Below are 24467 nucleotides of genomic sequence, written 5' to 3'. Positions count from 1 at the left end.
GAATGGCATGCTTCCCTGATCAGGCCTTCATCACCTCTCTGATCTCATCTAATACCTCCTGCCTCCCATGCTACACTTAAGCCATTGGCTTAAGTTGACTACATTGGCCTTCTGCCTGGGCAGTAAGGCCTTTTCCCAGAGTCTGGAACATTCTTTCATACAGCCATATGGTTAACTCCATTAATTCGTTCAAGTCTTTCATCAGCTGTTACTTTTTCAAAGAAGCCTTTTCTGACCATTCTGTTTATGTATTTCTTAAGGGTATTTTTGAAATTTTATTTCTCATTGATACATAAGAGATGTACACACTTTTGGGGGTACATGTGATAATTTAATACATTCATATAATTTATAAAGATCAAATCAGTATAACTGGGATATGCATCATCTTAAACATCTGTTTTTCCTTTATGCTGGGACATTCAAATTATTCTCTTATAACTGTTTTGAAACAGGCAATAGACTCTTAGAAACGATGGTCACCCTACTAATCTATCAAACACTAGGTGTTGTTTTTTCTATCAGACTGTATGTTTGTACCTTTTAATCTATTTAAAATAACTATGCTCCTCCACCAGTACTCTGATCTCCTCACACTTATTTTCCCCATATGATGTACTACCTGCTAAGATAGTATATGATTTCTTTGTTTATTATTCTTTTGTTTGTTTCTCCTTTTAGAGGGAAACTCTTCTCTATTGAGCAGGCACTCAATAAAGAATACAGAACAATAGAAAAAATAAAGTCTTCCACCATTAAAGAATTATCTAATTTATAAGAAGCAGCATGGGATATTGAAAAAAAAAAAAAAGCCCTAAATGAAGTGGCATTCCTGTTTTTTAGACCAGCCCATGTTTCTTACTAACTGTATGTATTTAAGACCCAGTCATTTCACAATTCTGGATCTTAGTTTCCTCATGAGTAAAAATATTTTGATTAGGTTATCTACAAGATCTCTCTGTTTTTAAAATGTTAATGGCTCTTCTGTGATCTTGTTTAATAACATTGAGATACTTCCAAATCACTGTTATCTTATCATTGACAGCACCCATCATCACATTAATTTATTGAGTGCATCTGGATAATGAGTAGATTTCTGTCTTGGTAAAATGATAGCATTGTGGAATTCAAAGCCTTTGCAATGGTTCTTCAACAACTAAGATAAGTTATCTTTCTCCTTGTGAAACTGTCCACCATTTTATGACAGAATAAGAAGTTACAGCAATAAATTCAGATATACACACATATGATTGTCCATGTCAATGTCAACAGATGGCATTTTGCCAGAGAGGGCAGCATTTTTATTCAAACCATCCATGTCGCTCTATTTCTGACTGATAGGTAGATTGATGATTATCCTTTTCTGTTCTCCTAAATCCTGAGAACAATGCAGGTATGATGGTAACACATAAATCACACAGAGGAAAAACCACATGAACAAACCAAACCAAAATAAATAGTAGCATGTTCATAGCTTTGTCAATAGGTCCCTTGGAATTCCTGGCCCTTTCCTGAAGCCTGTTGTTGTAACTGCAAGCTATCAAACTTGAAATCTAAGGAAATGCACTTTAATTTTTAAAACTGACTAGTAATGACAGCTCATGCTTATATAGCACTATGAGCCAGAGACTATTCCAAATGCTTTATGAACACCAACTCATTTGATCCTCACAAAAAGCCTCTGAGGAAAGTACAGTTATTGCCACCATTTCACAGATGAGAAAATCAGGGCACAGATAGTTCATAGTGTGCATACTGTCACACAGCCGGAGACAGGGCTGGGACTTCAAGGCAATCCGGTTCCAAAGTGTGTGCTCTTAATCACCATACTATCATGAAAGAAAATTCTTTGCAGCCTGAAATCTCTTAAACTCCACGATGTGAATTTTTTACATCACATCAGACTTTGCAAATTATATGTTAAAATGTCCAAAATCGTGTCTCAACAAAGTTTGTAATGACTAAACTCTATATTGAATTCTTCCAAATTAAAATGTCAGTGATTTAAGACATGGTTTCAGATTATTTTCTTCCTCCTCCACTCCCATAAGCAAGTTACCCTCAGTGTAACTTTTATTCCATAAATATACGAATAAGATACCTACTTCATATAAAATACAGGTTGAGTATCCCTTATCCAAAAGGCTTAGGGCCAGAAGTGTTTTGGATTTTGGAATGTTTGCATTATAGTTACCATTGAGCATCTCCAATCTGAAAATCCAAAATCTAAAATGCTCCAACGAGCATTTCCATTGAACATCATGGTGATGCTCAAAAAGTTTTGGATTTTTGGAGCATCTCAGATTTCAAATTTTCGTATTTGGGATGCTCAACCCATACACTGTTTGGTACTATACAGGTCATAAAAATGAGTTAGCTATAACTCTGGGCCTTAGCAAATGGTCAGTCTAGTATGAGCAATAAGCAAGTATCCAAACAAGAACACACAAATCTAAATGTGATAAAGCACAAGTAATAGGTTATGGGGGGTTGGAGGAGGTCTTCAAGAAGAGGGGTCCCATCATCTAATTTGGAGAGGTGAGTCTTGAGGCCTAAGTAGAATTTGGGAGAGGAGAGACTGTTTGAAGAGCACATTTAGAAAAAATAGAATGAGCAAAAACATGGAAGAGAAAAAATAATATTCAGGGTCGAGTTCTAGTTGGTTAAAACATGGTCCATCAGGATGAACACTGGGGAGACAGCTGGAGTTAGGGAAGACAGGAAGTTTGGGGTTCTGCTGCAGGAGTGTCTTCAATGTCACAAGAGAGTTTATGAGATACGTGCTTTGTAAATATTGGTGCTACAGTGTCCTCAAGAAATGAAAATAAAAGTAATTTGTGCTTTATAAATTATAAGGTTTCACAATAAATTTCAAAACAGATCCCATGAAGCCCACTGACTAATTTAGTGGTGTTCATACATTCAAAAAACAATTTCCAATTAGATGCATGATCAAGGTCTAAAGATTTGTAACTGGCTGGCCACGGTGGGTCACGGCTATAATCCCAGCACACTGGGCGGCCAAGGTGGGCGGATCACCTGAGATCAGGAGTTCAAGGCCAGCCTGGCCAACATGGTGAAACCCTGTCTCTAAAAAAAAAAAAAAAAAAATGAGCCAGGCATGATAGTGCATGCCTGTAGCCCCAGCACTCGGGAGAATGAGGCAGGACAATGGTTGAACCCAGGAGGTGGAGGTTGCAGTGAGCCAAGGCTGCGCCACTGTACTCCAGCCTGGGCAACAGAGCAAGACTCCGTCTCAAAAAAAAAAAAAAAAAAGATTTATTACTGCCATTCTACATATTATGAAAGGAGGAACAAGTGAACAAATAAAACATCTGGGAATTAAAATCAGCTCCCCTAAATCTGCCCTATAAATCCAAGGACCATCAGAACCAAGTAGTTACTCTTTCTCTTCATTTGTCATTCACCTCTCATCCTTGAACTCTGTTGATCCAGAACAGAGCAAGAGTGACATATAAGCAAAATATGTCACCAAAACATGTCACCAAAATGTATGCATTTCCTCAAGGAGAGAATCTCAGAGAGATTTTATCCTTTATATAAATGTTTAATATAAATGTTTAACCTGATTAAAATTTGCTTTTTAAACCTGCAGGAGATCAGAACTGTAAATCAGAAGTGCAGAAAAAATGTTTCAATTAATGTACACTGGTTGCAAAGTGACCTGGTAGCTGAAAGCCTAGAAGAGACGAAAATATCAACATTTTCTGGCCCTATGTGGTCTCTGGCAAGAAAGTTAACATCTTTGGGCTTGTTTCTCTGTGATAAAATAAGAGATTTGTTTCAAAGTGTCTCTAAGATGGCTTAAAGCTCTGTAATTCTAATTTTGATTATGCAATAACCCAACATACAATCAGAACATACGTAGTTCTGGGTTATTTAGTAAAAGAGTTAGAATCCCTAATACAACTCAATATGTCCTAATGAAATAACAGGAGTCAACAAAGATATAACATAACCCAACTACGTCCTAAAGACATCACAATATTCAACATTGTGGAGATCCTATATTCAATACATCCCATTTAAAATGACAGTAGTCACTAGTATTGTAAGTTATTAAAAGATTTCAATCCAAAATAGATAAAAAAGTTTCAAGGTGACAAATCATCAGCTATTCAGAAAACTCAGCAATCTTGAAGAATGAATTTTGCAAGGATTTTGAGAATCCTTATACTGATCCCACTGATTACATGTATAGTTTACTAAATAGGCAGGGGCTATATAGGTTATTGACTGTGTACCACAGTTTCCACAGTTCAGATCAATTAAGATTATAAGGATCATATTCAGGCAAGACTAAAGTTACTGGTCAGAGGTTAATTTAGATGTCTTCCTGTTATCGTGGAAGTAGGCAGATTTAAAAAACTGAAGTAATTATTTTACATATTTTTGTTTGTTTTTGATGTCAACTGAAGCCTTTATAGATTACATGACATTATTTTCTCTTCCTTTTGAAGAATCATAGGAGTTGCTTGATGGGAAAAACTGTGAAATTCAGCTTGCTTTAAAGATTATAGTAAAAAGAGATCAGAGTAGTAACCCTGAACTCCACCACTAATCATTCTTAAGATTTGCTTTGTAGGCAGTACATAGCATCATGTAACAATCAATGGTTACTGATTCCTTTTGCTCCCAGAAGAGCAAGCAATTATGACCCAGGAAGCCCTACCAAGGGATTCAAAACAAATGCTAACAAGAGTTCAATTCTACTATCCTTAGATCATTCCATTTATGTATGGAGCTTTTATTGCTGTGACACCAACATATTTCATAAAACAATTACTTCCTGTTACTTAGCAAAGGAAGAGGCAACACTGAAAGTCATCAGGCTAATCATGGTCAAGACTGTGGTTAAGGTCTCACTCACTCTCTCTCCCCTACCCCTCCAGTGAGAAGCCACAGGTCTGGGCCATCTACTCCATAACCTCTGATACTTTAGGACACTGGCTTCAGTGCAGGGTGGGAGAGAGAAGTGTGGAGCCATGTGCCCTGAGATCGCTGGAGAAGAAGGAATAGATGGGGTATGAAAGAACAGAGGAAAGAGAAGAGTAACTCTGAATGGCAAATATGAAAGAAACAAAGGGAGGGAAAAGGAAGGTAAATGTGGGAAATAAAATTATATTACATTGTACACCAATACAGTAACACAGTTAGGAACTGGAAGATATAGGGTCTTCTGCTTGCCTATGAATTAAGTTTCTTCCTAATGGCAACTATCATTGTCTTCAGTGTTGCTCTCATCTTTCTTCCAAATGCATATGCATATATGTACATTTGGTTTAATTTTAAATTAATAACTTTTAAAATAAAATAAATTATGAAGATTTTTAAATTTTATAATTACATGCATATTAAATTCTGTACTAACTCTGGCTTCAAAGAGAGTTCATGAATTTCTCCTTTGGCTTGGAGACCACCACTCATGAAATGCAACTCAACCACTAAGTGCCTATCACTGAAAATCACAATAAATCAAGTCTTGTCCTGTCATGTTTCTGATGAAAAATTTAAAATGTTTTACCTGAGGAAGCTTTCCGTTTTATTTTATCAAGTTTTGTTGGGTCCATCAGCTTATTTCCATTGCACTGTCAGAAAACTTATACCCAGGCAAAATATACTCTAGATTGTTATCAAATATTTTATGCTTCGAAGGGGCTGCCTCATAGCTCCAGTATTGATTTAGAGTTCAATTTCTGCAGCAAATGTATTATACTTGAGTGAATAAAAATCAAGATGAACAAAGCATGGAAGTTCTCACATATTTTTAGTTCTACTTTAAAGAATAAATAAAAATACATATATTATGCCCACTACTATACATTTTTGTAAATGGCAAGCTCTTACAAACTTATATCTGTCTGTTAGAAAAACCATAATGTGTACAACAAAAATACCAAAATCCCTTAAGTGTGTATATCTAGAACAGCACTGGCTTCTTCCCTTTTTGTAGGATTGTGGCCAATAATCCAGCTAATAAGATTTCATTTTAAGTTACTTGCAACAGAATCTTCAATATATACTTAAGGTCCAATTATTTTCTACTTTTAAAACTTTTTTTTTCTCTTTTACTCTAGCAGTTAGGCATAGGGCTAGAAGTTTTTTTGTCCACCCCTCCCAAACCTATTAATAAACAACGTGTTTGTCGAAATTTAAAAATATTTTTATCTGCCCATTTTATTGTCAAATAATTTTCCCCTTCATTTAGAATATTATGTGTATGAATTATACATATGTATATATACACACATAGTAGATATATTACACCCAAAGAATTTCTACATTTGATTTGGCTCATATAAAATTATTCGATGTATATTATTTCCATGGTTTTTGTCAAATGCTGAAAACAACTCATAGACGTTAATTCCTATCTTTTGAGATCAGGAAATCCCAGTTTGGAATAATAAAAAGAGTAAGGTGAACATAATCTTAGGATTCATGGTATTTCTAGCCAAGTTCTTCCCTTGCACCACATCTAAACTGTACAGATTGTTTTCCGTTGTCCCAATCTTTCCAAAGACGGTACTTCCTTGACAAACACAATTTTACATACCATGCAGTCTTTTCCTCTCTCAAAAGTAACTCCTTATCGCTTTCCCTATAATGAAGCCCCTCATGCAGTGATTTTTGGACATTACTCAAAAAGTAATAATCTATGTAACTCAAAAAGTAATAATCTATGTATCCTAACCAATTTTTATAAGGGAAAAAATACTCCTTTTATGACACTGGGCTCATGAAATTAGTAAAGTCCTACAGACCATTTTAAGGCATAACAAATTAATTCACTGGTAAAGAACCCCTACAATTTATTTCTAGAAATGTTAGCACTTGTGAATATATGCATATACGAACCCTGATAGAAAGGGCAAAGAAGGAATTCAATATATTTTTAAGCTCTGTTTTCTTTAGGTAGAGTAACCACTTTTGTCCTTATCACGATCTCTTGAGAGTTTTAGATGTTAACATCCCCCATTTGTTTGGATGTAAAACTAAATCTCAAGTGAAGTGATTTCCTTAAAGTCACACAGCATGCAAGAGGTAGAGCTGGTATTTGATCTCGAGTTTCTAGTATAATTCCCACTTTAGCATGATGTATCATCAACTCTTCACTTCCTTCAAAGTTTTTCATAAGGTTCCCCTAAAACTCCAAAACGTATTCTCCAGACACTGTTACCAAACCACTGTCAAGATCAAAGGAGAAAAAGAACAAAGTGAGGCAGGGAGTTAAAATAGAATGAGGGAGAAAATTGGTGCTGGTTTTGTATTTTTTATGTCTCAGGCCTAGGACTCGGAGTTTTCCAAAACCTCATTTAACCTCCTAACAGCCCCAAGACATGTATATTATTATTATCATCACATTTAAATGAGGAAACAGATTTAACATGATGGTCTAACTTGCTCAAGGCCATGAAGAGGGACAAGTAGGATTGAAATTCAAGTCTACCCACTGGAAAGCTAACACCCTGAGACAATAAACTGAGAGAACCAGAGTTGTAAGAGACTTCAGAAGTAAATATAGTTAATCATCTGCTAGGAACATAAATCTCCCTCAAAAGTGTCACTGCTTGAATACTTTTAGCACTAAGGAACTAATTTCTTTCCAAGTATGTAACACATTTCAGTTGGGATAACATTGATCATTAAACTTTTCCCATATATTATATTGTTGAGAGACAGATGTCCAGCCTCCGGAGGGGTGTCTTATACATATCAATATCATAAAGGTAAAATTATTTTTTTTGAGGCAGAGTCTGACTCTGTCACCCAGGCTGGAGTGCAGTGGCACGATCTCGGCTCACCACAACTTCCGCCTCCCGGGTTCAAGCGATTCTCCTGCCTCAGCCTCCCGAGTAGCTGGGATTATGGGCATGAGCCCCCGCCCCTGGCTAATTTTTATATTTTTAGTAGAGACAGGGTTTCACCATGTTGGCCAGGTTGGTCTGGAACTCCTGACCTCAGGTGATCCTCCCACCTTGGCCTCCCAAAGTGCTGGGATTACAGGTGTAAGCCACCACACCTGGCCAAAATTCTCTTCTCTAAAGAAGACATCTGCTATAGGGTGATAAAAGTTTTACTAATTAGTATTAAATAATAAATGAGAAAACCAAATCTTTTAAATTATGATAACATAACATATGCTACTTGAATAAATGCTAAAAGCAGTTTTGAGAAGAAAAGCAAGTGTAGCAAAGGTAAGGATGACTTCAGTTTTAGTCTCAGCACTGCCACTGATTGGTTGTAGTGACATTGGGCAAGTCACTTCACTTTTCCAGACCTGCCTTTTCTCACTTAGGAAGTGACACAAATAATCTCTAAAAATGTTCAGCATATAAAATTCTATGATTATAAGACATTAGTTATGTTATTCAGAAACACTCTTTGAATGTCTACACACACAGACACACACACACATACACACATACACACACGATAAAATTCACTGCAGTAAAGATTACAATCAGCTTTGAGATGATGAGGATTAACTTCACTCACTGCTAGTCAATCACTCTTCATGTGAATAGTATATGAACACATGCCTTTATTCAGTTTAAGAACTAAACAACTTAATGGCAGATTCTAGTCTTCGTCCGTACAGTGAAATGAAAAACCCTTGGGAATATTTTAATACTCTTGATGTTATACAAGCCAAAACAATACATAAAAATATGACCAAAATACAGAAACAAAAATATTTACAGCTACCAACTCCCTAGAATCTGAAAATAATCTTAGAATCTTTATGTACATGCTAGAAGAATTATATATATATTTTTCATCTTAAGAGGATGCTCCTAAAGGGCCAGACAGATCAAACTTTTCTCACTACTCCAATGGTTTGATTAGATAGTGCCATATGGTGAATCACCCCTGGCTACTCAGCCTGTTGGTAGCAGAGGTGAGATTGCTGTCACTTAAAGGACACTGCTGGGCAACTGTTCAGTATTTGGTAGATGGAGAAGAAAACCTATTAAGAAAAGACAGGAGTGGAAGTCAAAAGGTGAATAACATGACAGTAAAGAAGAAGAAATGCTGAACGAAGAGGGTATACGTATAAGAAAGCAAGAAATATCTCAAATTGCATTATGCAATTAGATTCTTAAAATCTGCTAGAACATAAGCTCCCTGAGGGCAGGCACTCTACTGTTTTCCACTGCCATATAACCGGTCTAGAACACAGTCTGGCACAGAGTAGGCACTTAGCATACATTCACTGAATGAAAAAAACAAAACAAAACAAACAAACAAAAAAAAAAACAAAGAGGAAATAATGGAAGAAAAACAAAGCATTGATGTAGAGCAAAAGTAATAAAAGTAGAAACATGAGCATAAAAGTAGACGGAATGTAGTTTATGCTGTAGTAGAATGTTCAATGGACTCTGTGGACAAGTTATATTCCTGGTTCTCAGGGGCATCTAAACAAGTCATAACTTTTTATGCTTTGGTTTTTCAATCTATAAAATACCTCTTCCTTCATGGTTTAAAAGGATACTACAAAGAGTTGTTAAAAGGAAGAGGGAAGGAGGAAGAACACAGATGTATGGTTTGGAACATTGTTTTCTGGGAGTACAGAAATGCTGATGTCCAAAAACAGAAAAACTGGAATCAAGCACTCTAAAGAAAAAAAAGAGGAAAAGATCAAGAAGAAGGTTAAAATTTGATTTAATTATGTCATTAAGAAACTGGTATATTGGTCATTGGCTAGAGAATTTTTTTGTATGTTTGTAATATATGAAAGTGCCATTCAGCATTAAAATGCAATAAACAAAGTTTCAATAAAGACAGTTGAAATTATTTTGATATGATGTAATGAAATACTGACCTATAAAGCCAAAATGACATAATTACAAAAATAAAAAAGAGTCACTATATAATTGGGAAGGTAGGAAGGAAAGGGGAGAAGAAGACTGAGTTGGGTATCACAAAGGAATAGAGAGGAGAAAACAAAATGGGTTATGAAGAAAAGAAGTGAGCCATAGAGCAATCTGCTATATATGAGGGAAGAACTCACCCTAGGCAACCCATGCTGTTTTCAGAAGCAAGCTGAACAATGTATGGATGATCAAATAAAAAGGGAAAAGACCACCACGACTGAAAATTTAATAAGAGCAAAACAGGAAGGCGAGAAGAAAATTTAATTTTAGTGATATGCACTAAACACACACCTGAACAATGGTCCCATTTAAAGCACTTCCTTAATTCTCAGTCTGATGCTACATTAGTCTGTAGCTCCAACTCTCTACAATAAGGATACGATGATAGAAGGAAACAGTAGAGAGAGAGTGTATGTGTTTAAATTCTCAGAGACAGAGACATTTTCTAATGCTTTGGATTTTGCCACATTTCTCAGAGTTTAGTATATTTTAATAATTTCACTAGGCATTTCTGAGCCTGGGTTCCTTCATTGGAAAATTTATGAAATTATTCAGTTCCAATAGAAGATCTTTCAGTCTCTTCCAGTTTTTAATATTTTAGTCTGTAATCGGCTATGATTAAAGTGAAGAGAAGTTATTTAAAATCACTCTTCTGAAATACCTACAAATATAGTTACCAAGAACTAGAAGAAGGATCCATTAGAATTTAAATGAATGGTACTTTTAAATAGAAGGAAAGAAATCCTATGGTACATCCAACTCATCATGTCGATCTTTGACAAATGGTTACTAATTCTTATTGTCACTGCGGTAACAATGGTTTGTCATACAATCCCATAATAAGACTTAGGACAAAGCAAAACAAAGTTGGCCCAAGATGAAAATACCAACACATTCTTGCATCCAAGAATCTGTTGTCAAGCAGGGAGGATCTCATATCCAGAAAACATTTTCTTTCAAGATGGTACCACTGTTTCCTGGCTATAATTTAATTAACCAGCTCTTTTTATGATAATCTAAGTTTGCAATCTCCCAACAGTCAGGGTAGGAAAAATTTTAAAGCCCAGACAAAGAAAACAAATGAATAGTGCAAGTATTATGTGACTCACTGAGAAGTAAAAACTTCATTAGTATCATGACAATATAATCATTGTGGTAGTGGGAAACCATTAACCATATTTAGAAATACTTTAGAATAAAAATATATACTTATATACTTTATTCCAATTCTGCATTGGACTTCTTAAGACCTACATGAATGCATAGATTAATATCATGAAAATATGAAATATTACTTTATGAAAGAAATACCCATTTTAGAAAATTCGACATAGCCACTATACCTTAAGGCAATTTAAAATGTCATATTTTGCCTTTTATTATAACAATGACAAAGAATGTTGTAACTTGACAAGAGTCAGTGAGGGAGTAATTCTAGTATTTATAAAATAAAACTCTAATACTAGTAGGTAGATTGGTTTGGGGAGCAACGCTGCAGACACAATTACTGGGATTGTCTCTCTTCTACTCTCTCAGGCTCCAGGATAAAGAAGAATCAATTAGCCCTCAACAGTCTATGACCTTGAAGGCTACAGCTCTGTGCATAATGTGCTGAATATGCTGAGACAGAAAAAAAAATGGAAAAGGGAGAATAAAGTCCTAAAACCACTGAAGAGCATGTTTCACATATGATAATGTCATTTTCAAATATAAGCCATGACAGCTTAGTTTATGTCAAAAACATGCACGGTAAAAGGAACGTCCCAGTTCTTTCTGTGACTAAACAATACTTTCTTAGTTGAAAAATACAACCCCTTTGTAAGCCTTTTTTTTTTTTTTTTTTTTTTTTTGCTTTCCATTAATTAGTGGTTACAACCTTTTTAAACAACAACAAAAACAACCACTTACAAGTCTCTAAAAACAAAGCTGCCTGGACCAATCCCTTTCAAACACTACTCTCCCCCCAGCACCGCCCCCCCCCAAAAAAAAGTAGGCTCACAATTTTTAGAATACAAGACTTGATTTTTTTTTAAGGAACTAGTCCAAAAAATTAACAGAGTTTCCTTATAGGTTTTAAAGCGTTAACCAACTAACTGTCTACCCCTAACTTTTCAGGAGAAAACTACTTCCCAGACTGCTTCTCTAGGCTTATCTCCGATGCACTTCAAAACGTTGCAGCTGTGCATCTGGCCAAACTGGCCACCGTGATGTTTTTAGGCAGCAGTAAATCTCTTCCATTTATTGCAGATGCCACAATATCAATGCCCTGGCTTGGGGGAAAAAAAAACTGTTAAGGATAAGGAATATGTAATCTACTAAAACAGCAGAAAAATTTACTTTACAAAATAATTTATCAAAACTTCACAACATACTTTCTGACATGGTCTTAGACCAGGAAAACGTGCTAGATGTTTCTTTGTTTTCTTGATTTCCTCAGATGACAAAATTATAGAATTTAGTTGAAGTGTTTTTCAAAGGGCATTTTTTTCTTTCTCTGGACAACGAAACCTGTTCAAGCAGATTTCAATTAAACACAAGTTTAAAATGATCAAGTAACCTTGTCCTCCTGGTGAATTTCGCTTCTCTTTGCAGGATCTGCACTTGCTTTTTATAGCCTGTCATTTCATCTGGGTATTATTTCCCGGTCACTTTGCCAGGTGGGAAGAGGCAGCAAAGGCAGTGATGTCTGTCAGACTTTTAATGATGCTTCAGGGATTTGATAAAGATACAAAGCAGTGTCTGCATGAAGGAGGTTTTCCCTCCTAGAAAACAAGACTTATTTTTTACTTTTAAATCTTTGCCACTGAATCTGGTGTGTGTGAAATGATTGGGAGTTACAGGCACAAATCAAGTTTTTCTGTGTTTCTATAGCATGCTGCACTACTTCACACTGAACATGATATCTGGAAAAGGTATTCTTTATTCTTCATTACTGTCCAGAGGAAAAACAAAAGAGGCATTTCGTCAGAGAAATTGTCAACTCTCTTTTAACCCTAAGAGCTTTCATGCAAGTTATTAAGAACCAAATTTTCTGATCTTGTACTTTTCTATTAAGTAAATATTCCTCATGGTAAAAAGTGATAGGAGATAGAGACAAAAAAATAAACTAGAAACATTTTTAAAAGGCTATAGAAAACTCCTCCCTTCTATATTGATATTTAGAACAGTCATGCTTTCATTCCTGTCAACTTTCCACTCTAAAGCTATTGCAATTACCAGTGCAAACAGGAATGTATTGTTTTTAAGAGCATGGGCTCTCTTCACATCACAGGTTATTAAACTGGGCTGCTGCAATCTGCCAAACTAATAATATGACACATGTGTAAAAAAAAAAACAAAAAAAGAGATGTAACTTACTAATGGATCTTGTACTTTTTAATGACTGCTAAGGAAGCTATTTAAACATTTGATAATAGAAGACAAAACTAATTTGGGAAAATCCTTCATGCAGAATCCTACTGTGTCCTGGACAAAATAAAGCTGCCACTAATAAGTGCTCACTAACTGAAAGTACCATCTGGGCAGGACAGCAGTGGTCTCAAGCTAGTGAGAGGCGAGCACCGTAAATGTCTTAAGACTTGCTGCAATCTCAGAAAGAACCAATTAAGATACAAAAGTAGGGAGAAGTGGTTAGTGAACGGAAAGGAGAGAGACAACAGGCAGCTTGGGGTCGCTGAGAGGTAGAGGGTAACAGAAAGGTGACAGGAAATCTATGAAGGGGAAGAAAAAGACACAAAATAATACTCACTGGTATATGAAAGTCACATTTCTATAAGACATAAGAGACGGCCTGATGTTTTAATTTTAAAATGTGTTAGAAATAAATTGAATTTAACAAATTCAAGCATGACTTGCAGATGCTGAAGTTTTGCATTCCCGGTACCAGACTGAACAATGTGGCTAGAGAGAGCTGCTGTTACAACACTGATTCAGACCCGGAGTTTGCAAGATCATTTTACCCGGCCCTTCAATGCCATCCCAAGCATCTCAAACACAGGCTTTGCTTAAACAAAACCAGGCAACTAAAATGCAAGAAGAAAGGGAAATGTCCTTTGGGGACCTCAAACCCACCCCTTTCCTTTATTTATCATCATCATCATCTCTCTCTCTCTCTCTACTTACAAAGTTTAGGAGCAGTTTGGAGATTAGTTTCTGTTGTTTGTGGCTGAGTTGCTGACTTGGGCGTTCTCACCTCAGGGTTCCGGGTGGGTGAAGGGAAGGATGGCGCAGTGGACGGCAAGAAAGAAAAGGCAAAAATACGATTCTTCGGTGTCGGTGCCGCTGATGGTTCAAAGGAGACAGCAGCCTTGTCACCTTGCACTGTAACTTGAACCTCACTTTCAGATTGAGCCCTAGAGACAGGTGAAGTGTATGCCTCAGACGACACCCACACAGCTGAGGCAGCAGTTGGGTCCAGAGAAATAATAGGGTCCTGGCCTAACCCCCCAGGGTCAAGGTGAGTAGGAGAGTCATATTCAAAGATCTTGTCCACAAATACCCACTTGAGGCCGGCGATGCAGAGGCAGAGGCTGACCAGGCAAGCCAGGATGGGGACAATGCAGATTTTCTCTGAGTTGAGGCAACCTCTCAGGCGCTCAGCTTCTAGGCACGCACAGCAGGGCACGGCCAGGCCCACGAGTCCAGGGGTTCTCCCATCTTCAGTCTGGGGCTCTGGCATGTCTTCTGCTGCCGGAAGCCCATCAAGAGATGGGTCTGCACTCAGCTGAGTGGAGGGGCTGGAGGACCTCTCGGCGGCGACCTCAGACATGTCTGGGGAATAAATCTCCATCGGCTCACCTCCAGAAGAAGGCCTGGCTGCTCTCACGGTCCATTACCACGCAGAGGCCCCCCCAACCAAATGATACAGCATCTTACAGGGGGAAATCGATAAATCGTCCAAGTCCAAGGCCATTATCAAAATCAAGAAGAGTTCAGAAAGATGCAAGGGGGGAAGAAAAGCTCCTAGTAACTACAAAATCAAAGTATATCGTAATAATTCTTTAAGCTGCTGTTTCTGGGCCACTTTTCTAGTTCTTTTAAACGCTACTCCAAACCATCCCGGGCTCGTCAAGAGGACAGGGACCAAAATAGATCGACGGAGCTGCCTGCTGGTTAATTAAGTAAACCAGTAGCCCAAACTGAAAGGCATGTTTCTCACCTCCAGCATCTGAAGCTGGTGTCTGCTCAGATGAAGAAAACAACTGTCATGCAGGAGAAGTAAAAGCAGAAGGAGGACCAGCGGCGGTGGCGGCGGCGGCAGCAGCGGCGGCGGCAGGAGAGGCAGTAGTGACAATAGCAACAGCATCCTGTTGTGTTAACGCGACGACGGCTGAAAGGGGCTGAATCATTACAGAGCAGCAGGTGCCTGCCCTCGGAGCATCACTGCAAACAGGATCAGAGGGCTCCGGAGGCAAGAGTGCAGCCAGGAGGGGCGGTCACTCCCTTCCCCGCCCTGCCTCCACCCCACCCCCGACTACTCCTCTTTGTCCTTCTTGAGTGCTCATTCACTTTCTTCCTCTGCGGCTCTTCTCTGCTTCAGTCTCTTTCTCTTTCTTTCTCTTCTTCATCCAAGCCCGTCCTCTCTCTCTCCTCTCTCTTTCCTCCACCTCTCCCAACCCCCACTCCCCACTCTCTATCCACACTCTGGAGCTGCAGGCTGGTCTGAGTAAAATCAGTATCCCCAGCCACACAGGACTGCCAGTGACTTCCTATTTTATCCAATTAGAAGGAATAAAGGCCATCAAATCAAAGAGAGGCAGGCAGGCATCAGTTAAGCCTAGTCCCCATGGCCCCCACCCGTTTTCCTCCTTTTTCTTTCTTTCTCTACAAAAGCTGTCCCAGTCTTCTTCCACCCCCACCCTGCCGGCTTTCAGTCTCTTTCCTTCACCCACTGTTGGGTCAGAAAAAGCCAGCGATCGATGCTAGCAATCTAACAAAGCTGGGATGGCGATGGGGGTGTGTGTGGGGGGGGTGTAGGTGGGACCTTATGGGTTGGACCTGAGGCTTGGCAAAGTCTGCTATCTGATTCCTCCCTAGAGAGGTAAGCTTTTCAACAGCAATTTCTTCCTGCCTGCTGCTGAGAGATAGCATTCCTTCCCTAGCCCTCTAATAAGTTTTGTTCACTAACAGGACTGTTATTACCTGATTTTCAACCAACAGTTTGAACATTTTTTTCCTAACCATGGACAGCTCTGCCTTTAGCCCTTTTTGCAATGACTATGTAAGACTTTGTCATGCCCAGGGAGAAATGCTGAGTACAGGCTGGAGGAAGGGAGTGCTAGGGGAGGGGTTGGCAGCCCATATATCCCCTGCTGTGGTCCCCTTTGAATTTCCACTTTCTGTCTCACTCAAAGAAGACTAGACTAATGTCAAGCTAATAGGAAGCACCAGTAAGTAACAGAGTTATGATGCGAGCAAGCAAAGCTACCACTTCATTTTTAGATTAGCTTTTCATGGTGACTCCACACTGCAGAGGTTTGAATTCCCTGGCACTGTAATATATACCACATGTCCTCAGCTATCACCGCACTGCAAGTACTAAGAAGAGTTTTCTATGAGAGCATGCCTTTTTGGTTAGGTTTCAGGAGCTTTACCTTTCAGATAGTTTCAATGCTGACTTTTTTTCTTTTAAAACAACAGTCATTAAAACAGTAGAAGAAATGCACTGTTCTTAATAGAGACCACAGGCTTCCCCAAGCACTGTGCTGCACGTCACCGCACACGATATGCATCTGAACCTGTAATCCACACTTACTGTGACTGGACATCTAAACGGTTTCCAAGGAACCATTTTGTTCACTTATGTCAATAGGAGTCTGTAAAACTCTCTCTAAATCTATACTACATAGCCATCATATGAGTCCCTGAAGCAATAAAATTTAGAATTCAAGTCCTGAGAAAATCCGCTTTAAGCACATTATATTTTGTAGGGCACAATCTCCACTACTTTGAGGTATGTTTCAGCTTTAAACAGCAGGAGATAAGAATATTATCACTTCTTCCTTCAAGATGAAATTAGTCCATAATTATACATGATTTAAAGGGTCTTAACATCTTAAACTGTGTTTGCAGTACTATAACTAACAACAACAAAAGCCTGTGCCAATTTGCATAATTGTAACCATGACTATGACAAGTTTATGGGCAACATGAGTTATCCTTAAGTTCATCTCTCTATAATCTGCATTTATATACCAGTAAATGGTGTTTAAAAATAATTCCGATGCTTATTTTCTAGGTTTATTTGACTTTAAAGCAGTGAGAGCGCTCTTACAAAGATTCTAGCAAAGGACATACAATTTCATGGTGTAGAAAATGTCTATCGAAGCATTTAAAGCATACAAACTGAAAGATAGTAAGATCTCAATAATCAATATTCATGTAAATATTCAGAAACAATATCAGCAGGTATTTATGCTAAACTAGGGTAATTTATAATTTCTTCAAAAAGCACCCAGTTAAAATATATGGCACTGAATTCCCCAATTTTGACCTAAACCAAAACTATTATACTCGATACACTAGCATTATCATCCAAGGTCAAGGTCAGCTAAGTTTCAAAGACCAAAATGGGGCTCAGGTGGCCTCAAGTCAGGCAGATAGGAGAAAATACCAAGCATGATAACACATAGTTTATAAAAGTGGTCTTTAACTTACACCAATAGCAATTATTCACCTTACCTCAACCACTAAGAGCAAACATATTCAGCAGAAAAAAAAAAAAAAAGTTACTGGGCATTGCTCTAGCTGTTACACTGAAAACACCCAACACTTACAGAGAAAACCAACATTTTATACAAAGACTACGACAACACATCAGAGAGAGAATCCTATGGACTGCCACAAGTACTCTTTCCCTTGGACTACATAAGCCAGACTTTGGGATGTGTCTGTTTTCCCCCCGGAAAGGCATTCCAGGAACCCTGTGGCACCTTGGTGTTAAGATTAATCTGCAGACAGCCAGCTTCCTATAACATTGTTTTTTTCCACCAAATTGGAAAATGAATGTAAATGAGGAAATGGAGAAGGATGGGAGGTGAAGAATAAAAGAATTCTCCATTAGTTCTACCCTTGGGACTAGGACGCAGAAGTTGCCTTTCTGCCGTCAACAAATCCTCTATAGCAATAAAACAGTGAGAAAGGAAAGTGTGAATGGGGTTAGAGGTCAGAATTTCCTTTGGATAAAACATGCATGTTTGTAGGAAAAACTGCAAGGATATATCATTTTAACCCTTTAAGCTCCACCCCAGTAAAGTCCAGGAACATCCCATTTCCATGTCCTCTCAGAAAAATAAACTAGACAATTTTTTACTACCTTTTTAAACCTTTTATTACCATCTCCCTCACGATAATAAAAGCTACCTTTGTTGAGTTCCACTCAGGTGACAGGCACTCTGCTAGGTTCATAATATACATTATTTCTGATCTTCACTAATCCCATACAGTCCATATTTATCTTAAAAATTTTTTTTTTATTTCATTGGCCCAGGCAGCTTAGGTAATTTTGCCATGGACACATAGCTATGTGGCCAAGATTTGAGTATGTTCTGATTCATCCTATATCTGCTGAAAAATACTGCTTTTGTTATTTCATCAAAAGGGTGCATTTGATTATATTATTGATTACATATCACTTCAAGGAGAGACTATGAGAACCAGAATATGTAACAATGAAATCGGAATTATTACCTTAATATAATTTGTAAACAAACTTAAAAGGATCTAGTTTCCAAAATAAGACTTCTACAATTTTGCCTAATAATTTTTAGAAATTATAAGAATTAAGCATAGGCCATTTAAATACTATTTATCATTTAAATCAAATGAGCTCTTCCATGGTCTCATTCCAGGACTTTGCTTGGGAAGCGATTTCAGTTATGTATTGCTGTGCAACAAACTGCCTGGAAATACCTTCCAACAACCGCTATTTTATTCTGTAGGTTTACTGGGTTCAGCTGAGTGGTTCTTCTGCTTCATTTGACGTCAGCTGGTGCTGCAGGTGAGGTGCAACTAGGTGGAAACATTCAAGATGGCTCCCACACATGATGACTGGCAGCTGCTGCTAGATGCCAGCCAGCACTGTGAAATGGTGCACCAACCTGTGGCCTCTCCTTGTGGCTTGAGCTTCCCACAGCATGGTGGCCAGGTTGTGAGAGAAAGCACCCCAAGAAGAAAACACAAGCTGCCAGTTCTCTTAAAAGTCTGTGCCTGAAAGCAGAACAAACTATTTCCACTGCATCCTATTGGTTAAGAAGTCACCGTGCCAGCCCAGACTCAAGGACAGAGGAAATAAATTTTGAGGGAGAAAGTGGCAAAGAATTTGCAGCCACAATTAATCTGCCACAGAGGATAAGGAAGTAAATGCTAGTATGCCAACCTGGATCAAGAAGAGACATGGTAATATAGAATGGGATTTGGCAGAATAAAGTAAAATATACTTGTATTTCTGATCCACTTTCATAATATTTCAGCTTCCTTCTAAGCTGGCTTCAATGAAGAAAAAAATCCTGTAATATCATCAAATAAAAAATACTAGAATTCCTCTGCTACTTCAATTCAAGCTAGGCTATGAATTCAAGCTAGTCATTCTGCTTTACTTTTATTTGCTTTATCATCAGAAGAATGTACGGTAGCTCCAACAGATGAAAGAGAATGATAAATGACATTTTGCTTTTGACCTTATTACTCACCTATTTTCTCTTTGACTTTTTTCCTGTATCTTGGCGATATAACTCTAAAAATATTATCTCCAAAATCTAAAAATATTATCACTGAAAATGTTTATTCTTGCTCCTAAATTTTACGGCTAGCAAAAGAGTAGAATTTACTTCATGGTATCTAACATAAAATAAAAATGATGGCAGCAGTCGTTTCCTTTGGAGAGATCCCTACATACAAGTGGCAATTATTTATTTATTTGCTGAGGAATTATGAAATCATAATTTTCACAAGAAAGCTCCATGCCCTAAAGTTGACTTTAAAAACTTGCAGCTTCTCTGGAGGATACAGTACACCAATGGGTCTGTTGGCTTCCTCCACCTATCCAAAAAACATGCCCTCAGCTAGGTCTCAGCTCCTTGACAAAGCCCTTCCCATTTTCCAAATCATAGACCCAGCATTTCTTAACTGTATCATTTATTGGGGTACATGTGCACAGTCATGTGTCATCATTTAATTACATCGTGTATACAGGGCTGAAGAATGCAATTTCTTTGAAGGCAAAGACTATCAGTATTTGATTGTCCCAAACTTAGAGCTGGGCTATCCATTCAATACATACATTTTGTTTGGTTTTACTTTTCATTGGGATTGCATTACACAGATTATGGGGTCTCTAATAAATCAGCAGGCTTTATTCATAGCCATCTATCTAAAATACCCTCTATACTCCTCTCCATTTTTTCAAGTCTTTTAATGGTCTATTCAGATACTTCCTTATCAAATTTTCTCTGATTGTTCCAAAATATGCCTTGAATTAATTTAGCCTGATCTAGCGAAACTCAACTACCACAGATCCTATCAGTGGAGGGAAATTTTGGAATATGCTAATATTTAAGTATTTTTTCTTGTCATTCCTCTCTCCCCAGCTAAACAGAAAAGTTCTCTGAGAGCAAACCAAATCCATGTGCTGTTTGATGTTCTTGTACATTATTTATGATGCAAAATGGGTGAGATGAATGAAACTCATTTTACCTTACTGTGCATGTCTTTTCTGCCCACTTTAAAGGTGAGTCAAGACTGATTATTCTTACCCAGTGAAAATGTTCTCAGAGCAGACAATTTGACTTAATTTTAAGCATTACTTTGTGAGATGCTATATCAAGTACTTGATATTGACTGTGCTCTGTGTTCTCATTCTGTAACACGATGAGCAATTTACTCTGGTACATTTTGTTCTTTATGAGTTTAGATCCTCTGTAACTGAAGATACAGTAAATGATCTCAAAGATGAGGATATGAGAATTTCATATGGAAAGATATTTTAATTGCATATGATAGTTATAGTGAGTTTGCTTTACTTTGGGAGAACCTATTAATTTCTCACTCTCCATAAGTAAAATCATTAATTTTCTACAAACACAGTTTACTGGTCATTTTACAAGTTGCCCTTCTTTTAAAATTCAACTGGAGAAGTTTTGGAATTAGATGGAAGGGGTGGTTGCACAACACTGCAATAAATGCAACTGAGTTGCTGACTTTCAAATGGTTAATTTTGCTGTGTGAATTTTAACTCAAGGAAAAATGAGATTTTGTTATGTGTCGGCTGCCCTTTCTTCTAGAAAGTATCAATAGGCAATATGGCACTGAATCTCAGGCAATTATTAACTATGAACTCTGAACTTAATATTAATTTACATATATAAAAATGTATTTATGTATATACATGTATATATTTAGAGGCAGGGTTTCACTCTGTCTCCCAAGCTGGAGTGCAATGGCGCAATCCTAGTCACTGCAGCCTTGATGTCCTGGGCTCAAGCAATCCTCCTACCTTAGCCTCTCAAGTAGCTGAGACTACAGGTGCATGCCAACATGCCTGGCTAACTTCTTTTTGAACTATTACGATTATTATTATTATTTTGTAGAGGCAGGGTCTCACTTTCATACCCAGGCTAGAATGCAATGGTGCAATCATAACTCACCATAGCCTCAAACTCCTGGCCTCAACAGTCGTCCCACCTCAGCCTCCCAAAGTGCTGGTATTATAGTCGTGAGCCACCATGCCTGCCAGTATGTATATTTTAAATAGGGAAATAGGATGGAGTTGAACAGTGAAAAATATTTTTGTACATAAAACAGGATAGAAAGATAAGCCTTTGCTCATGTTCTCATAAGCCTTTTGAATTCAGAGTCTCAATGACATATCCATTTACTAGTTTCTATGTGTGTGTGTGTGTGTGTGTGTGCACGTCTGAGATCTTTGGGATGAAGGACTCCACTGGAAATAAGTGCCAAGGATGAAGGGCAAATGGCAGTCTTCCTGTATTATCTGTGTTTTCTTATCAAACGTGATAAACTCAACACCAGAATGTCAGCTCCATAAGGCCATGCACTTGTGTCTGCGTCCACTGCTACATCCCCAGTACCTAGAGCATGCCTGGCACACAGCAGACATTTGTTAAGCAAATGCATCCAAATGAAAACGACACAGAAGAGGGATGAATAAACTATGGGAAACATCTCTGAGACATGTGTTTTACCAGTGTGAGTAAATGCAAATAATATTAAATTACTGTGTGTGTGGTGTGTGTCTGTGTGTGTGTGACAAAAAGAAGAAAAAACAAAAGAAACATTATCTTTATGCAGACTAATCTGAGGTTATGTGGATGAATGGTCATTTCTAACATTTACTGGAGCAATATATATTGGCTTAGCTACCTTGAGCAAATATCTGTGCTGTATCTCATTAATATTCACTATTACAGTTACGTTCAGGGCATAGAGCAGCACAGCTCAGAGAGATTTTCTGTTGTTTGTTTTTCATTCTTCTGGCAAATGTAACAAAAATGCAAGATATAATTTTGCTTCTATGTACATATCCAATGTGCAATCTTATTTAATGAAAATGATAATGGATGTGGTTTAATGCAGTAAGAGAAGTTTTAGCTAAAAACAAGGAAGAAATACCTTGAATAACCAATGTCGGTTTAATATAAATTCAGCAAAGTTTTAAAAATGGGAGTGATTGAACTTGACTTACACTTAAGCACTAGCTATTTGTTTTAAAGTTCAGTTGCTTGTCAGCCAATTCTATAAACTGGTCCCCCAACCAACCCAGAAATGTAGTTAGTCAGTATATAGCACAGCATATCACTTATAGCAAATGCTCTAGAAATATGTGTTAATTTGATTTTTAAATCTCCTGCTTAAAATAGAGAGAAACGGTTGGGCATGAGATTATACACATGTGAAGGCAGTTATGAATTACTCATAAGAGAGTACCAGCTATTCAAGAGACTGAAACTTCACATAAGCCCATGTATAAAATAAACTTGCACAACATTCCCAGAATAAAGAAAGCTTGAGGAAAGGGATTACCTGAAATATTCTACTTTTAAACATGGTTCAAATTTCTTTTCTCTTTTATATTTATTTATTTATTTTGAGATGGAGTCTTGCTCCGTCACTTAGGCTGGAGTGCAGTGGCACGCTCTCACCTCACTGCAGCCTCCACCTCCCAGGTTCCAGTGATTCTCCTTTCTTGGCTTCCTAGGTAGCTGGGATTACAGGCATGCACCACCACACCTGGCTAATTTTTGTATTTTTAGTAGAGATGGGGTTTCTCCATGTTGGCCAGGCTGGTCTCCAACTCCTGACTTCTGGTGATCCACCCACCTCGGCCTCCCAAAGTGCTAGGATTATAGGCGTGAGCCACCACGCCTGGCCAGTTCAAATTTCTAAATCTGAAAAGACCTTAGCCAGAGAAAACATCTTACAATATACATTTTCCTTAGAGTACACACAGTACTTTTCTCCTTGTTGCTAATCAAAGTGAAAATACGAAGTTGCACCAAAGGAAAAAAAAAAAGAAGAAATAAAAATATATGCAGTTTCCAGAACTGATTTGGCATTCCTAGTGAGCCACCTGAGCGTCAGGCAACTCTACCGTAAGGTCATAACCTTTATGATGCTCGTGGAAGCAGACGTATCCCATTTAAAATGAAATGCCAATCTCATTTTCCTGCTGCTTTTCAGCTCAAGGGGTGGAAACCTTTTCGGTTTACAGCAAATTGTTACAATTTTCATTACTTAAAAAGATATTAATTTGAAAGTTATAAGATAAAAATATCTTATGATTTGACCTCCAGCTCAAATGTTTCTATCATAAATTATACAATAGGTTGCTAGAGTCAGATTTGTTTAAGAATGACTTGTTTCTTTTCTGTCCAACATGGTAGCTCCTGTCTGTGATCCCAACTACTAGGGAGGATGAGGCAGGAGGATTGCTTGAGGTCAGGAGTCTGAGACCAGCCTGGGCAACAGAAGGAGATCATATCTCTAAAACACTGGGAGAAAAAAGAAAATAGACTTGTTTCTTTTCTTTCTATTTCAGTAGTTATTTAGAGTAAAAGAATTTAGGTTTAATGCAAAGGTCAACTGTAATCTCAATAATAATTAGATTTAAATTTTTTTATTGACTGAATGTTGGAGCTGCAACAGGTCTTACCCATGAATTTTATTTATTTATTTATTTTTATTATACTTTAAGTTCTAGGGTACGTGTGCACAACGTGCAGGTTTGTTACACAGGTATACATGTGCCATGTTAGTTTGCTGCACCCATTACATGAATTTTATTTTATACAAGAAGAAAAAGTTATTGGGAGGTAAAAACAAACAAACAAAAAACCTGCTTAGAGTCACACAGAAATTAATTTCCAAGTCAGGACTGGGAATCACATCTATTTCTCCCTCTTTTTAATTCATTTCTACAAAGGAAAGCTCTTTAGTTGCGTACTGCCAATTCAGATACACACACTTGATTAGATAGTTTAGATTATCTCTCACTTAGGGCCATGAATGATGTCTGTACCAATATCTCACTTTGACTGTTTCCCTGGACCATTT

At 37.7% G+C, this 24467-nt stretch overlaps 2 protein-coding genes across 17 annotated transcripts in view; both read right to left on the bottom strand.

Annotated features, from left to right (window-relative positions):
• The window catches only part of NRG1 (neuregulin 1), a 1142226-nt gene that overhangs the window by 111462 nt on the left and 1006297 nt on the right, over positions 1 to 24467 (bottom strand). For 3 of the 16 annotated variants that reach the window (XM_055295916.2, XM_063611460.1, XM_063611461.1), the window contains exon 1: positions 14022 to 15206. The exons of 12 other annotated variants lie outside the window; for them this stretch is intronic. In XM_055295916.2, the coding sequence (XP_055151891.2) occupies positions 14022 to 14688 (667 nt within the window). In that variant the 5' untranslated portion in view covers positions 14689 to 15206. Of the gene's footprint in view, positions 1 to 14021; positions 15207 to 24467 lie in introns of those variants that run through there. One more of the 16 variants, XM_055295917.2, reaches the window with a different exon arrangement.
• LOC129491486 (uncharacterized) lies at positions 15016 to 15204 on the bottom strand. The gene has a single exon (XM_055295927.1). The coding sequence runs from the start codon at positions 15202 to 15204 to the stop codon at positions 15016 to 15018; it is 189 nt and encodes a 62-aa protein (XP_055151902.1).

This window comes from Symphalangus syndactylus, chromosome 10 (assembly GCF_028878055.3).
Source record: "Symphalangus syndactylus isolate Jambi chromosome 10, NHGRI_mSymSyn1-v2.1_pri, whole genome shotgun sequence".
NCBI classification, from domain to species: Eukaryota; Metazoa; Chordata; class Mammalia; order Primates; family Hylobatidae; genus Symphalangus; species Symphalangus syndactylus.
This window is presented reverse-complemented; position numbering and strand designations above follow the sequence as displayed.

Excerpts from the sequence above, each read along its gene's own strand:
- LOC129491486 (XM_055295927.1), bottom strand. The coding sequence starts at position 15,204 with ATGCTGTTGCTATTGTCACTACTGCCTCTCCTGCCGCCGCCGCTGCTG.